This window comes from Benincasa hispida, chromosome 4 (assembly GCF_027475165.1).
Source record: "Benincasa hispida cultivar pf3 chromosome 4, pf3_genome.v1.1, whole genome shotgun sequence".
Classification (NCBI taxonomy): Eukaryota; Viridiplantae; Streptophyta; class Magnoliopsida; order Cucurbitales; family Cucurbitaceae; genus Benincasa; species Benincasa hispida.
This window is the reverse complement of record NC_143481.1, coordinates 13,736,907-13,752,421: the sequence shown is the minus strand read 5'-3', so window position 1 is coordinate 13,752,421 and position 15,515 is coordinate 13,736,907. Positions and strand designations below refer to the sequence as shown.

General features: G+C 39.1%; 1 protein-coding gene across 2 annotated transcripts in view; it reads right to left on the bottom strand.

The window, feature by feature from the left end:
* The window catches only part of LOC120076088 (Zincin-like metalloproteases family protein), a 38,563-nt gene that overhangs the window by 8,821 nt on the left and 14,227 nt on the right, over window positions 1–15,515 (bottom strand). The window contains exons 6-17 of one of the 2 annotated variants that reach the window (XM_090312851.1): window positions 14,900–14,980; window positions 14,056–14,136; window positions 13,314–13,406; window positions 6,632–6,712; window positions 6,389–6,551; window positions 6,127–6,247; window positions 5,968–6,040; window positions 4,913–5,020; window positions 3,916–4,013; window positions 3,792–3,837; window positions 3,455–3,551; window positions 476–684 (exon numbers count right to left, since the gene is read on the bottom strand). In XM_090312851.1, the coding sequence (XP_090168977.1) occupies window positions 683–684; window positions 3,455–3,551; window positions 3,792–3,837; window positions 3,916–4,013; window positions 4,913–5,020; window positions 5,968–6,040; window positions 6,127–6,247; window positions 6,389–6,551; window positions 6,632–6,712; window positions 13,314–13,406; window positions 14,056–14,136; window positions 14,900–14,980 (1,044 nt within the window). In that variant the 3' untranslated portion in view covers window positions 476–682. Of the gene's footprint in view, window positions 1–475; window positions 685–3,454; window positions 3,552–3,791; window positions 3,838–3,915; window positions 4,014–4,912; window positions 5,021–5,967; window positions 6,041–6,126; window positions 6,248–6,388; window positions 6,552–6,631; window positions 6,713–13,313; window positions 13,407–14,055; window positions 14,137–14,899; window positions 14,981–15,515 lie in introns of those variants that run through there. The other variant, XM_090312849.1, reaches the window with a different exon arrangement.

Genomic DNA, 15,515 nt, shown 5'->3' with positions numbered 1-15,515 from the left:
GGAAGGAAGAGAGGTAGATATCATAAAGGAACGGGCGACCTCTACCAGATGTCTATTTTTCCTCTCAGCAACTCCGTTTTGCTGGGGAGTATAGGCACACAAGCTTTGATGGATGATTCCTTTAGATACCAGGAAGTCCTGGAATGAGTTATTAATGAATTCACGCCCGTTGTCACTCCGTAAAATGGCAATTTTTGTGTTGAACTGGGTTTCGACAGTCGCATAAAATTGTTGGAAAACAGAGGATACCTCAGACTTATCAGTCAAAAGGAAGACCTAGGTCAATCTGGTGTGATCGTCAATAAAGGTGACGAACCACCGTTTGCCTGTAGAGGTAGTGGTAGGTGAGGGACCCCAGACATCACTATGGATAAGACTGAATGGTTTGGACAGCTTGTAAGGTTGAGAGTGAAACGAAACACGATTCTGTTTAGCCCGAATACACACATCACACTGTAAGGATGACACATTAATATTATGAAATAAATGCGGAAAAAGGTACTTCATATATTGAAAACTGGGATGTCCCAGCCAGTAATGCCATAACATAAAATCAGTTTCAACAGAGAAATTCAAAGAAACAAAACTAGTCCTATAACCATCCTTAAAGGAAGTTTCATCAGTCAGGAAATAGAGCCTCCTATCGTGCCGGGCAATACCAATCGTCGTCCCCGAGCCCAGATCCTGAAACAAAACAATGTCGGGTGAGAAAACAGTATGACAGTTCAAGTCCCTTGTAATTTTACTAACAGATAGTAAGTTATACGAAATTTTAGGAACATGCAGCACATCACACAATATCAAACCATCAAATGGAGACAGATGTCCTTTCCCTGAGATAGGGGCAAACGAGCCATCGACGATTCTAATTTTTCATTGTCGGCACTCGGGTGATATGAGATAAAATTATCAGAAGACCCGGTCAGATGGTCTGTTGCTCCAGAATCCATAATCCAAGGTTGTTTACCATTAATGCTAATAAAGCCAAAGGACTGAGTCGTACCTGAGTGTGCAATTGCACTGACCCCAACAGCACTTAAGTTACTCTGACTGTCAACTCGAGGCGGAGTCAAATTCTTGTAATTTGCCAAGTCGCTGACCAGAGCACGTCCAGAACCAGTCTTGTCCTGTGACTGGCGTCGTTTGTAATTTTGAGGTTTCCCATGAAGCTTCCAACAATGGTCTTTCGTGTGCCATGGCTTTTTGCAGTGCTCACAGATAGGTGGAGGTTTCTTGTCACCATCTGATCCAGATGACTTGGTGGCAAAAGCTGCAGCCTCAATAGACATAACAACTGAAATATTCATGGCCTTAAACCTGTCTTCTTCGAGGCGTATTTCAGAGCACACCTCCCTCAGTGATGGTGTAGGGCGTTGACCCAAAATCCTGCTGCGAACATCGTCATATTTTGGATTTAACCCCGCCAGAAAATCGTACACTCGATCAGCTTCCTTAAGTTTGGAATGCTGCATTCCATCATACGTACATCTCCAGACAATCTCACGGCATAAGTCCATTTCTTGCCATAACAAGGACAATTTGTTGAAGTATGACGTGACATCCATAGCTCCTTGCTTACATTCATGAATTTGTTTGCGTAAGGTATATAGGCGAGATGCATTCTGCTTCTACGAATACAACTGTTGTACTGCATCCCAGATCTCTTTGGCAGTTGCCGTATAAAGTAACGGTCTGCCAATTTGAGGTTTCATGCTACTCACCAGAACTAATCGTAGCAATGAATCTTTTGCTCTCCAAAGACGCTCGTGGGGACTACTGGGTTCAGGTTTGGCTATCTCCCCAGTTAAATAGCCAAATTTCTGTCTTCCTTCCAGAGCCATTCGTATGGATTGAGACCATGAAAAATAATTTTCGCCATTCAACTTTTCTCCAATTATAATCCCTGCAGAGTGTCCTATTGATCCAGATAATAAATTTGTAGCAGGTAAAGAATAGAAAGAGTTTACCGGGTTCTCAGAGCCTAGCTGTAAATTTGACGATTCCGGTTGAACCATTTTTGAGTTTGTACTAAGAACCGACCCAAATAACAAACCTGCTTTTAATCTCATCAGAACATGCCCCAGTCAAACTGGCCGGAGAGTTCGTCGGAAAAACGACCGGATCGGCGTCACTGCAGTCAGAGAGGACCGGCCATCCTACCCCCGGAGGTTGCTGGTCAGAAAACGCCGTCGATTGGTCGCGCAACCCAGTGTGGTCGACTGCCCTAGGGTTCGAAGTCGCGGCTGGAAGTTCATCCAAAGTCGCGGCGGCTGGGAGCTCATGTCTAGGTTGTGCGAAAACTTCTGGGAGATCGACCGGCCTATTGTGCGCGAAGGTTCCCAGCCGATCGGTAGGTCTGATCGTCGTCAACGGATCTGAATAGTCGCCGAACACCGTCTAGGCTACGACTAGACCTGGCCGAACACCAAACAAGGCTGGATCTGTTCGCCGACCACTATCTACACTTGAGATGTCGGCCGGTCTGTGGTTGAAGGGTGGCTGGGCATCACTCACATCTGGGCAAGACCCAATCTGTCCACCAGCACTCATTTGTTGGAGGAGGCGAGGTAAGGCAGTCTCTAGGTATTGTTGGATAGCTTCCTTAATCGTGTCAGCCATCTCAAAATTTGTCGTCGAAGGAGACTCATCAATGGTGGCTAGGGTTTCTTCCCTGTGCTCTGATACCATGATAAAAATAAAAATAGAAGAAGAGAAACATAAGACTGATTTACATGTAAAACCCTAGGCCAGGGAGAAAAAACCACGATTGAATCTTATTATTAAGTTACACTGAAATACAAAAAGACTGCTCAAATAAATAGACAGATAGGAAGCCCTAGACCCATAAGTAAATTACAAATAAACCCCTAGGGCAAACAAACCCTTTTTCGACAGTATGAACAATAGTTCAACAGTGGGAGAAAGCGGCCCTCTTATTTGGCTGTGGTTGTTTGTTTGTTTGTTCTTAGTTCTTGTGCTAGTCAGACTCTATTTTTATCTGTGTGGACTGTTATTATCGTTTGAATATCATATCGTGAGGAACTATCCTTACCGGTTGCCTTTGTGCTTTTGATGCATCTCCAAAGGACAATATTAGTTAGTTGCTTGGCAGTCATAGGTTAAGAAACAGGGCTAAATTTCTTTGGGTCAATGCTAACAAAGCAATCATTTCGGGTCTTTGGAGCAAAAGATTCCAAATAATTTACCAAAAGGTAACAGATAATATTTAAAGGAAAATGCAATTAGCAAAACTTTTTGCTTCTTCTTGGAGTGCTTTATCAAGCTCTTATTGTCCTTGTTCTCAATGATAATTGGTATGCATTTATGTAAACCCCATAGGAGGTGTCACATGTCTATGGCTATAACTTTTCAAACATTCTATGAAAAGTACTTGTTTCACACACAAAAGAGTAAGAGGAAGAAGAAGGTCGTCAGAGTAAAAGAAATGTCATACAATAAAGAACTTCTTGCTTCAATTTCAGTGCAGAAAAAGAATGTCGCCACTTTTTCAGTGATTCACATACTTCATCCTTGATGGGCACTGTAATATCCTAAACATTGCACAAACAGAAAATATGGCTTCATACTTAGAATAATAAATATTATGAAAACTTGACTCAGGTAAAATATGTGCATCACAAATGGCCTACCTAAACCATCTGTTCATAACATAACAACAGAAATTTATAGTTTTAAACCAAAATTTTTACAACTTTAGAGCTGAATAAGTTGAGATGCACCAGATTTCCAAACAACGATACCTAAAAAGGATGATAATCTAAATGCATTACCTGATGAAAACCAGATAACAACTTCAAAGAAACACTTTCATAGCACCTATAAAACAAACACGAGCATTAACAGGTGGATGCAGTTTTCAAATCAAACTAAAGAATATTACAATGCATCAGCTACCAGTTTTCTAGAATCTGAGCAGGGATCTCAACAAAGTCAGGATCAACACGCAGCCCTGAGATCCTAGTAAATGATGCACGATTGCAAATATGTTGAACCTAAAATTCCAGTCATGAAGTTGAGGAAAATACATTAAAATCACATAAATATGAAATGCTTACAGTTTAGAATATTATACATTCCCCCCCCCAAAAAAAAAAAAAAAGAATATTGTGCATTTTACCTCCAGTGTTAGTTTTCTAATAATACTGACAGAAACACTAATGTAGCATGGTAACATTACGTGTGGATTAATATAAAAGGATGATTGGACAAGCACTGAAGTTTGAACTGGATTGTTAAGGTAGTTTATCCCAAAGCCACACAAGACCATAGTGGTCATCTTTTAGTCCGGACGCCATCATGCCTCCAGAAGCAGACATTATAACTTCCATCACAAGATTTTGCTCACCCCACACTTATTATAAATCTTTGTCTAAGAAGATGTAGGTAGAATCATGAGAGAGGTATTGTTCCAGTTAGGGGCATGGTCAAGGCCGATGACCATAAATACATATTTATCACAAATCAGATTCTAGAACTTAAGGAACTTGCCTCAGTTATCCTACTTCTGACCATCTTCCAGTCTTAAACCACAATAAATTATCATCTTCTAATTTATTGGACTTCGTACCTCATTGGCTCATCAGACTTCTGCCGGCTTTGGCTTTTTAATTTATGTGCTCTCTAGATTTGCTTTCCTTTTTGGAGTTGATTTGTTAGGTTTTAGGAGTTCGCATTTTGATGCCTTCTCATCTTTGTATCTCAATAGTATTTTCTTCTCCTTTTCTTTTTTCGCATTTTCTCTATCCTCTTGAAAATTATTCTATCTTTGAGCATTAGTCCCTTTTCATTTTATCCATGAAAAGTTATGTTTCTTTTCCCAAAAAAAAAAAAAGAGTTATAGTTGTTTAATCAAGTCAATCATGGTCCGAAAGCAAATACACAAAATATATACCACATGGCCAAACTCGTGGAAAAGATTAACCACTTCAGTGAATCGCATCAACCCAGCATGACCATCAACATCCTTCTGTAATTGAGATATCAATAATGCCACTGGTATCTACTCAAAGAAAAGAAAGAGAATTTATGAGGATACAAATCGTTCATAGAGTTATCATATAAAGAACTATACATCTCAACTTCTTGTTCCAAGTACAATTTTCTTCGTACATGACATGTGCTGAGGTGACTGTGATCATAGTAAGACTATCATAATAAACGATAATAATATATTCTAGATATATGATAGCACATATACCGTGTAAGGGACTATAAACATATACCGTGTAAGGGACTATAAACATTGTGTTTCTACTTTCTAATATATTTCTTAGTTGACTACAAATAGTTACCAGGCAGAGAAAGGGAAATGAATTCATCATGCAGATGCAGATCAGATTCTGGTCATTAAGATCCCATTCAATTAGGTATCCCGTTCCCACTATGACTCCTTTGTATTTCTTTCGTGTTGCCATTATTTTGAAAAGAAAGCAAGAAGGTATGAAATTAACCATTTGATTTTGCTATTCAAAAATTGTAGGAAGGAAAAGTTGTCTTGCTCGATCACATTAGTGTGTTTCATATGATTTGTTTCTTCCATGAAAATAGAGTCCCAATATTATATTTATAACATTTGGCAAATCTCATAAAAGTTAAAGACAATTTTGTTAAATATATATATAAATAAAAAATAAATAAAAAAAAGGAGATAGAATTTCACCCCCCCAATACATACATATATATACATATATATACCCACACGCATATATGTATATATGTACATAAATTAATTGAAACTCTGAGTTTTTTAAAATATGAAATCAAATTGAATGAAATTGAGATTGTCAAATGCACCGTTCGAGAAAGGAAATGTTATCAAATGGAACTCCAGAACTCTTATCCATAAATAAGGTAATGCCCACATAAAATTGAAAATAACAGAAAGGGGAACCTTAAGAAAACCACAACTATTCAGCATAAACTCTTTAAGTATATAACAAATTTCACCTGCCGTGTCCCATTGGATAGTAATGCACTGTTTTGAAGGGCCACCACACACGTATGAATGTATTTTCCCTCCCTAACCAAGTACAAAACATAATTTCACCCACGGATGAAGAAATAATGTAAAGCCAATTTTATAAAAGTTTGAAGTTCTGATCAAACCTTGTGTATAGATCAAGGAAGAAGTAACCAATTAGTTCACCAGAGTTGAGATCAAAGACTGAATATAACTTAACGTCACTATGCCAAACCTCAGCATCCATCACTTCCTCAAACCTCAAACCTGGTGAAGCAAAAAATCAAATACAAAATTGCAACTGTAGTACAGATTTCGTAAGGCATGAAGAAAACAAGAAGAAAACCGAATTCATGAGTAAAGGTGGCAGGATGATGCCCTTCAAAAAATTTCAATGGAAATGATTACCGAAGAGGTCTTGCATTATCTTGAAGATCCCAGATAAAACCAAAGAGACTGGAAAGTATTGCTTGACAGTCACAAAGTCCAGGTTGAATTCTTGATCTTCTACCTTTTTTACATAGTATAATAGATCCTCAATACCAAATGGACTTTCTCCTTCCTCTTGCTTCTGATGTCTCATAAGTCATAAGAGCCGAGTAAGTTACATGCGACCATGTTATCGACAAACAATTGACTGATTGAGCTAACCTTTAGGTCCTTTAAGCTTGCAAGTTCCTTGGCAGCCAAATCTGTTAAACTATCAGAGATTTTCTCCAAGAATTCAAATACCTGAATAAACATTCAAGCAATTACCAGCCTAAAAGTTTGACAAATAAATTGACATTAAATTGAGAATTGGCAGAACTAATCGGTGGTTCTTCTTATGCTAAGGTTCAACCAAGGCCTAGCAGAACCTTGTGCCAAATTTTTGGAATACCCACTTACACGTCAAGGTTCTTGAGCCTCTACAGGAAAACTTTAAACTAAAGTTAAATAAATACAGATGAAAAGGCTGCGGTAAGTTCATGTGCAATTTTTTTCCATTTATGAAGATAACCCTTCCTTTTGGTTTACCGATATAAATAGCACAAAGAAAGAGAAATATGGAATTAAACACAAACACTCCAACTACCCTCACCACCGCTGCCAGCCTGAGCCTTCATTCAACTAGTTCAAGCATTTTAACCTCAACCAACCAACCCAAAAAAGAAGGGGGGGGGGGAAAAGGTCAAATGTTCAAATACCCACCCCACATATGATGAATCCTAAATAAATAAAACTTTACCACCAAAACCAAAACACGCAATGTCGCCAAACCTATAGAATTTGACTGGGTGATTGGCGTGCCTTAATGATAGTGAATGGACTTAATTTTATGCTAATAATAAAAACTAAGTGCCTGAAAATGAATTGAATTGAAAATAGTTCCAATCAAATACTAACAAATAAAGTGAAGCATTAATGATATACATACAGTTGAAATTAGGGTGTTAGCCCTAGGGGCAATTTTGTCTTTTCACCGTACACTAGGGTTCCCCTTTTTTCTATTTAAGCATGTAGCCTCTGTGTATTTGGTGTATCAAATTATAATAATAAAAACTCTATATCGTGGTTTGTTCTCCCTGTATTAGGGTTTTCCACGTATACCTATGTGTACCCTCTCTTCCTTCTCTTTCTACTTTTTATCATGGTATCAGAGCAAGGAGATGGAACCCTGGCCACCATCGAGGAAAATCAAACAAAAGAATCACAAATGCCATCTGGCACCACAACCACGGATATTGCAGCTGTCGTACAAACAGCCATAGAACGATACTTCCAAACGATCTTACCGCATCTTCATCAATCGATTAGAGCAGCCCAACCCAAAGGACAGGTAGTCGACTGGGTAAAAAATCAACAGACCCAGCCGGCTGATTGGATCGATCACCAGACAGCAGCCAAGAGATAGCGCACCAGACGACCGAAAGCCAGATGGGATTGTAGCTTCGCGTCGGCCATTCCACGAGCAGCAACCAACCGATCCTTCACGTCGATCCTTCCACAAGCGACGGCCATCCGATCGTAGACACCCATCCAGTCGAAACGTTCTAGGTTGGTTCCAGCCAAGCGCAACAGTCCGTTCAACCCTAGCCGTCGCTTGGTTCCAGTGCAGAAGTCCACGCACAGGCCAAGGCGTTCAGCTCCAGCTCTACCATCCCAGCCAGCTGCAATGCATCATACCCGAGCCGCTATTCCTTCCCAGTCGTGCCTATAGATTTCCCTATTCCAGCCGCACCTTCCTTCCAGTCAAGAGTGAGTAGTGGTTTCAGCCGAGGAACTCCCATGGGTGGCCGATTGGAGATGGGTGAATCATCTTCATATCCGGAACAGAAATTTGATTATATCCTGAACAGTTTGCTCAACTTCAACTCCAGATTAAACAGCAGAATGAGTCAGTTCATCAACAGATGGCCACTCTCGGAGAGGTTCTCGGGGCTACCTCTAATGGCCGATCAGAACTCCCGTCTAGTTTACCAACTTACTTAGGAAGCCCAGTAACCTATTTCCCTGCTTTGTCTACAAAAAAATTTATTTTCTGGTGCAATAGGGAATATTGCTAGTTGCATTGTAACGGAAAATTTAAATGGTCATAATTACTTTTCTTGGTCACAATCCATAAAAATGGCCCTCAAGGGTCGGCATAAATTTGGATATCTGGCAAGAGAGATACCGAAACCGAGACCGGGTGACCCTCAAGAATGTATATGGAAGAGAGAAGAATCCCTACTGCGGTCTATTCTAGTAGGGGGTGGAGCCTCAAATTGGCAAACCCCTACTGTATGCAGCCACCGCTTGGGACATTTTGGAGGTTGTATAGAAACTGTAATCCAAACGGCATAATGCTTTCAGGCTCTATACCTTACGTAAACGAGTCCATGAGTGCAAGCAGGGAACAATGGACGTTACAGTGTACTTCAACAAGCTATCTCTTATCTGGCAAGAAATGAACCTATGTCGAGAGATGGTTTGGAATTGCCCGTGTGGGGGAGACTTACATTACCAGTCTAAGGAGACCGACCGAGTTTATGACTTTCTAGCGGGGCTGAATTCTAAGTTTGACGCAGTAAGGAGTCGAATACTGGGAACTCGTCCGATACCATCTTTGATGGAAGTTTGTTTTGAAGTCCACCTTGAGGAAGACAGGTCGAGTACTATGAATAATCCACTGGTTTCGTCAATTGACTCAGCTGCATTTAAAGCATCAAGTTTTGCTAATGATAAGCAAAACGGTAAGCCAACACCAGTATGTGAACACTGTAAGAAGCCCTGGCACACTAAAGATCAATGTTGGAAGCTGTATGGCCGTCCACCGAATAGTAAACGACGTCAGTCAGGGTCTGGACGAGCACTGGCCAGTGAATCGACAACCAGAGGTTCTCAACCTCAGAATCAGGAAACCAATCAGACTAGCTCTAGTACAGTGGGTGTAAGTACGATCGCCCAATCAGGTACTCTTCAATCTTTTGGTCTTGTTAGTATAACTGGTAGAAAGTCGTGGATTCTAGATTCAGGGGCTACGGACCACTTGACTGGCTCTTCCGACCAGTTTATTTCATACCATCCAAGTGCTGGAAATGAGAGGATCAGAATTGCTGATGAGTCCTTTGCCCCTGTAGCCAGAAAAGGTCACTTGTCACCCTTTGAGGGGTTAATTCTTCAGGATGTGTTGCATGTGCCTAAAATTTCTTATAATCTGTTATCTGTTAGTAAGATTACAAGGGATTTGAGATGTCGTGTTACTTTCTCACCTAATGCTGTTGTGTTTCAAGACCTGAACTCGGGGACGACGATTGGCACTGCCCGGCATGATGGGGGCTATATTTCCTTGCTGAAGATGCTTCATCTAGGATATTTGATAGTACTAATTTACTTTCGTCTTGTTTTTCTACCTCTGAAACTGATTATATGTTATGGCACTATCGTATTGGACATCCTAGTTTCCATTATATGAAATATTTGTTTCCTCATCTATTTCGCAATGTTAATCTTTCTAATTTAAATTGTGATGTATGTGTCCAAGCTAAACAACCACCTGTCTCATTGAAGCCACAGCCTTATAAGCCTTCCAAACCATTCACCCTCTTCCATAGCGATGTGTGGGGTCCGTCACCGATTACTACCGCCATGGGCAAACGGTGGTTTGTAACCTTCATTGATAACCACACTAGATTAACTTGGGTCTTCCTTCTTACCGACAAGTTTGAAGTCACATCTGTTTTCAAACAGTTCTATAGTTCTATAGAAACCCAGTTTAATGCAAAGATCACTATTCTTCATAATAACAATGGTCGGGAGTTTTTTAATAACTCCTTTAGGAAATTCCTAGTCTCTAAAGGAATTGTCCATCAGAGTTCGTGTGTGTATACTCCTCAACAAAATGGAGTAGCCGAACGGAAAAACTGTCATCTGATCGAAGTTGCTCGGTCTCTTATATTATCAATTTCTCTTCCGTCCTATTTGTGGGGAGATGTTCTAACAGCAACTCATTTGATAAACCGAATGCCTTCCCGGGTCTTAAAATTCCAAACCCCCTTAGACTGTTTCAAAGAGTCCTATCCTGATAACCGACTCATCCCTGATGTTCCGCTTCAGGTGTTTGGGTGTGCTGTGTTCGTCCATACCAATGGTCCTAGTCGAACCAAGTTTACCCACCGGGCCCAAAAGTGTGTCTTTGTGGGATATCCACTTCATCAACGTGGGTACAAATGTTACCATCCTTCTTCTCGAAAATATTTTGTCTCCATGGATGTGACCTTCGAAGATCACCCCTTCTTTCCCCTTAGTCCTCTTTAGAGGAAGAGTACTAGTGAAGAGACTAATTGGGGTCCGAGTCGGTCAGTCTTACCAGAACCGATTCCTAACATAAGTGTCAACGAACCCATTATGCCCACCCAACAAGTCCCGTGGATCATGTACTATAGGAGGAATCTCAAAAAGGAAATAGCGCCGCCTGCTATTTCTCTGGCTCCAGTCCATGAGTCCCGGGTGTCAATTCCAGGTACTAGTACTCCTATACCTAATAATGGTAACATTTATGTTGACAATGATGCTTGTATTGAAAATGATGTGAGTAAAGACAGAAAAGACAGTGACAGCACCAAGGACTGTACCAAGAATGTGATTGATACGAGTGATGGTAGCTGTGAAGAACCTGTTCCAGCAGAGAACATTGTTGACAGTGGAGATCCCTTAGAAGATAAGACACATGAACAGGAGGCTGAATGCAGTAGGGAGCCAAAGGAGAAGAAAAACCATGATGCCTCTCTTGACCTCCCTATTATCTTAAGGAAAGGTACAAGATCATGCACAAAGTATCCTCTGCAGAGTTACATGTCTTATAGCAACTTGTCTCCCGTATTTAAAGCCCTCACTACAAGCCTAGACACAGTTACAATACCGAGCAGTATACATGCAACAATGGAGATTCTCGAATGGAGAGATGCAGTCATGGAAGAAATGGGGGCACTTGAGAAAAATAACACGTGGGACCAGGTTACTCTTCCTAAGGGACACAAAGCAGTTGAGTGCAAGTGGGTATTTACCGTTAAATATAGACCTGATGGAACGATTGACAGATACAAGGCCCGATTAGTTGCTAGAGGTTTCACTCAGACCTTCGGAATAGATTACTCCGAGACTTTCTCCCCAATAGCAAAATTAAACACAGTTCGGATTCTTCTCTCAATTGCGGTTAATAAAGACTGGTCTCTCTATTAGTTTGATGTGAAGAATGTCTTCCTTAATAGAGAATTAGAAGAAGAAGTTTACATGAGTCCACCCTAGAGTTCGAGAAACAGTTCAATCACCGGTTATGTAAACTATGGAAGTCCTTGTATGGGTTGGAACAGTCTCCAAGAGCCTGGTTTGGCAGATTCACTACCTTTGTGAAGTCACAAGGGTATAGTCAAGGACACTTAGATCACACCCTCTTTACAAAGAGATCAATATCTGGGAAAATTGCAGTTTTGATTGTGATGTAGATGACATTGTTATTTCAGGTGATGATGCTTCAGAAATTGACAAATTGAAGAGGAAAATAGCTGAGGAATTTGAAATCAAAGATCTCGGGAAGTTGAGATACTTTCTCGGAACGGAAATGGCTCGATCGAAAAAAAGCATTTCAGTTTCTCAGCGAAAATACACTATGGATTTACTAAAGGAGACAGGTATCACAGGCTGTAAACCAGTAGACACTCCTATGGAAGCTAATGCTAAACTCAATAACTTGAGTAACAGTACTCCGGTTAACAAGGAGAGATATCAGCGACTTGTTGGGAAGCTAATCTATCTCTCCCATACCAAACCAGATATTGCATATGCAGTCAGTGTAGTTAGTCAGTTCATGCATTCTCCTTACGAAGAACATATGAGAGCAGTGGAGCGCATCCTACAGTATTTGAAAACCTCTTTGGGCAAAGGGTTGATGTTCAAAAAGTCCGACAGACGATGCATCGAGGCATACACGGATGCTGACTAGGCAAGTTCTGTGGTAGACAGAAAGTCGACATCGAGATACTGTACCTTCGTGTGGGGTAATCTTGTGACGTGGAGGAGTAAGAAACAAGGAGTTGTTGCCAGAAGTAGTGTCGAAGCTGAATACAGGGCCAAGAGTCTGGAGATATGTGAGGAAATTGACTGGAAAAGGTCCTAAGTGATCTCGATCAAGGTCATGACAGACCAATGAAACTCTACTGTGATAACAAAGCCGCAATGAGTATCGCAAACAACCCAGTACAACATGACAGAACAAAACATGTAGAGATTGATAGGCATTTCATCAAGAAGAGACTTGACAGTGGCAACATTTGTGTTCCCTATATTCCTTCCAGTCAGCAGATTACAGATGTTCTTATGAAAGGGCTTCCCAGACAATTTTTTGACTCATGTATTAGCAAGTTGGACCTCATCGATATCTACGTCCCAACTTGAGGGGAAGTGTTGAAATTAGGGTGTTAGCCCTAGGGGCAATTTTGTCTTTTCATTGTACTCTAGGGTTCCCCTTTTTTCTATTTAAGCATGTAGCCTCTTGTATCTGGTGTATCAAATTATAATAAGAAAAACTCTATATCGTGGTTTTTTCTCCCTGTATTAGGGTTTTTCACATATACTTGTGTGTGCCCTCTCTTCCTTCTCTTTTTACTTTTCATCACATACAAATAAAGTATTCCAAAATTAAATTGCAAGAAAAATATAATCATAATTTTATTTTTAATAATGCAAAAAATCTAAATCTAAAAGTGAAGTCTGTCATGAAAAACCATTCTTTTAATCCTCATCTTAATTTTCTACTTTCTAAAAACTAATAAGGATACTTCATAAACGAAAAGAGCTGGCATCTCTCAATTACCTTAGCGGATGACCTTGCCATTCTATAATGAACAGCATAGTCTGCATAGTTTGAATAGCCTTGTAAGCGGGCAAATTTGTGTCGCAGATGAACCTGGAAATTTAGAAAGAATGTTACACAACTTTCTAGAAACTCTCACTTGAGAATAGACGGTGCTCGGTCATCATATTTAAGTTATGCACTAGAAAATTTGAAGCATGCCTATTTCTGCTTACGGGAATCTACACTTTGCTTTCACCAACAAAAATACCATATTTCAAATCTAATCTCTATTTTGATGCAGATGTGGAGGCCATTTGAAATGTCAAAACTTTTCGTGGAACATCAATTACCATAAAGAAGCATCGTCATGTTAATTTACATTATTTTAAAATATCAATTTTCCATCTTTTAGCAATATTTAATTCTTATGTATTGAATCATTTATCATATCACTACCATGAAAAACCTTAGGAAATAGGAATATGGTTATTCATAAACATAGGCTTTAGAAACAGAAAATATTAATTGTCAAAGTAGATTATGTTAATAGAATGGATAAGGTGCAAGGTTCAGTTTTAAATTTTTCATAAAGATGAGATTATCCATATAAAACCATTTTAAGAAAGAACTGGATGAGAAATTTATATGTGGCTTCCCTTATCTGTATACAGATTACGTTAATACAAAGCTCAGTCCTCAGAATATAGTAATCTTTGAAGTTTAAATTAGTTCATAAAGAATAGAAAATCAAATTAATTACCAAATTTTCTAGAATAGAAAGATTCACTTCTCCACACCTCTTTCCATATGTCGTTGCCACCATCCTCCTTGTCGTGCCTACCTTAAAACAGGCAATGTTACTATTGTCAGTACTCAGTACATATTCCTCCTCTGGATCTATGATCTGAACTTCCCAAATAGTGCCCAACTCAAAAACTTCTGCCTAGTTTATAGGCAGAAAGTTGCCTGATATGACTTTCAATAAGAACTAGAAGTTTACTGCAAGTTTTCTATTTGAGCTCTGTATCATAATTTTCAATTTATCATGCAATATGCTTATATGCCCAAATATTATTTAAATATTTAGGGTAATTTTTTTTTTTATAGACAACTTGTCTGACCCTACAACATTGGGGTATCAAAGAAACTCGTAGGCTATTAAATCCTAGGCAGATGGCCACCATGGATTGAACTCACGACATCTTAGCCCTTTATCAAGAGGATATTTCCTTATTTACCACTAGGCCAACCGATAATAGTTTAAACACCTAGGCTAACTATTTTCAAAAAATTCAAATATCATGCTCAATAAAGGACTAAAACTTTACATATTGACAATATGCATTAATTTCGCAAAGCTTACATGGATATTGAATTTTATGGAGTAGTTCAAATTAAGAACATATACAAGATAAGATAAAATACCGAGATACAAGCTATTACATAACAAAATGAAAGAAACAAGATAAAATACCCTGCAGTACTCGATCTGATAAAGGCATTAGATTTGAAAAGAAAGAAAAATACAAGATTTAAATAGGTTTAGTCAAAATTTCAACGAGTTGGACAGTACTCCAGAAAGCTTTTAGTTCAGAAGAACATACCTTGCAATGTTCTAACACTGCCGCAGTGTGATGGTTTCGCATGATCACCTTAAACTTACCATTTTCAGTTTTATCAAGACTCTGCATGGAGAAGAGATATATCGAGTACATTAGTCAATGTTATGGGGGAATAAATCGATCAAAAATATAATCTTAATGTGAAAAAATTCATTTCTTTTCTTTTTGTGGATTCAACAAGATTGCAGAGGGGAATTTGAACCTTTGACCATTTAACTAGTTGGTAATAAGAATCAATTTCATTGATCAATCAAAAAGTCTTTTCCCAATAGATTGAAGTAGTTCCGAATTTAAAAATAGATTTTATATTAATCCAGTTAATTCATTGGCCCACCAAAGATCAGAGTGAACAGATATTCTTTAAAATTTGGGTTACACTACTGATCTACGGGAATCTTGATTTGTAATTTCTATGTACTTTATTGCTCGTATCCTCCTTGTTAAATCAACAAAATATATACATATATCAAACTTCTAGCTCTTATTGAAAGTCTCTTCAAACATATACAGCTGAATGAGAATTAAGAACAAAAAGACAAGGTGATATAATGCCATCAGAAAGGAAAGGTAACAAAAAGGACTTTTATAGGTCAGTATC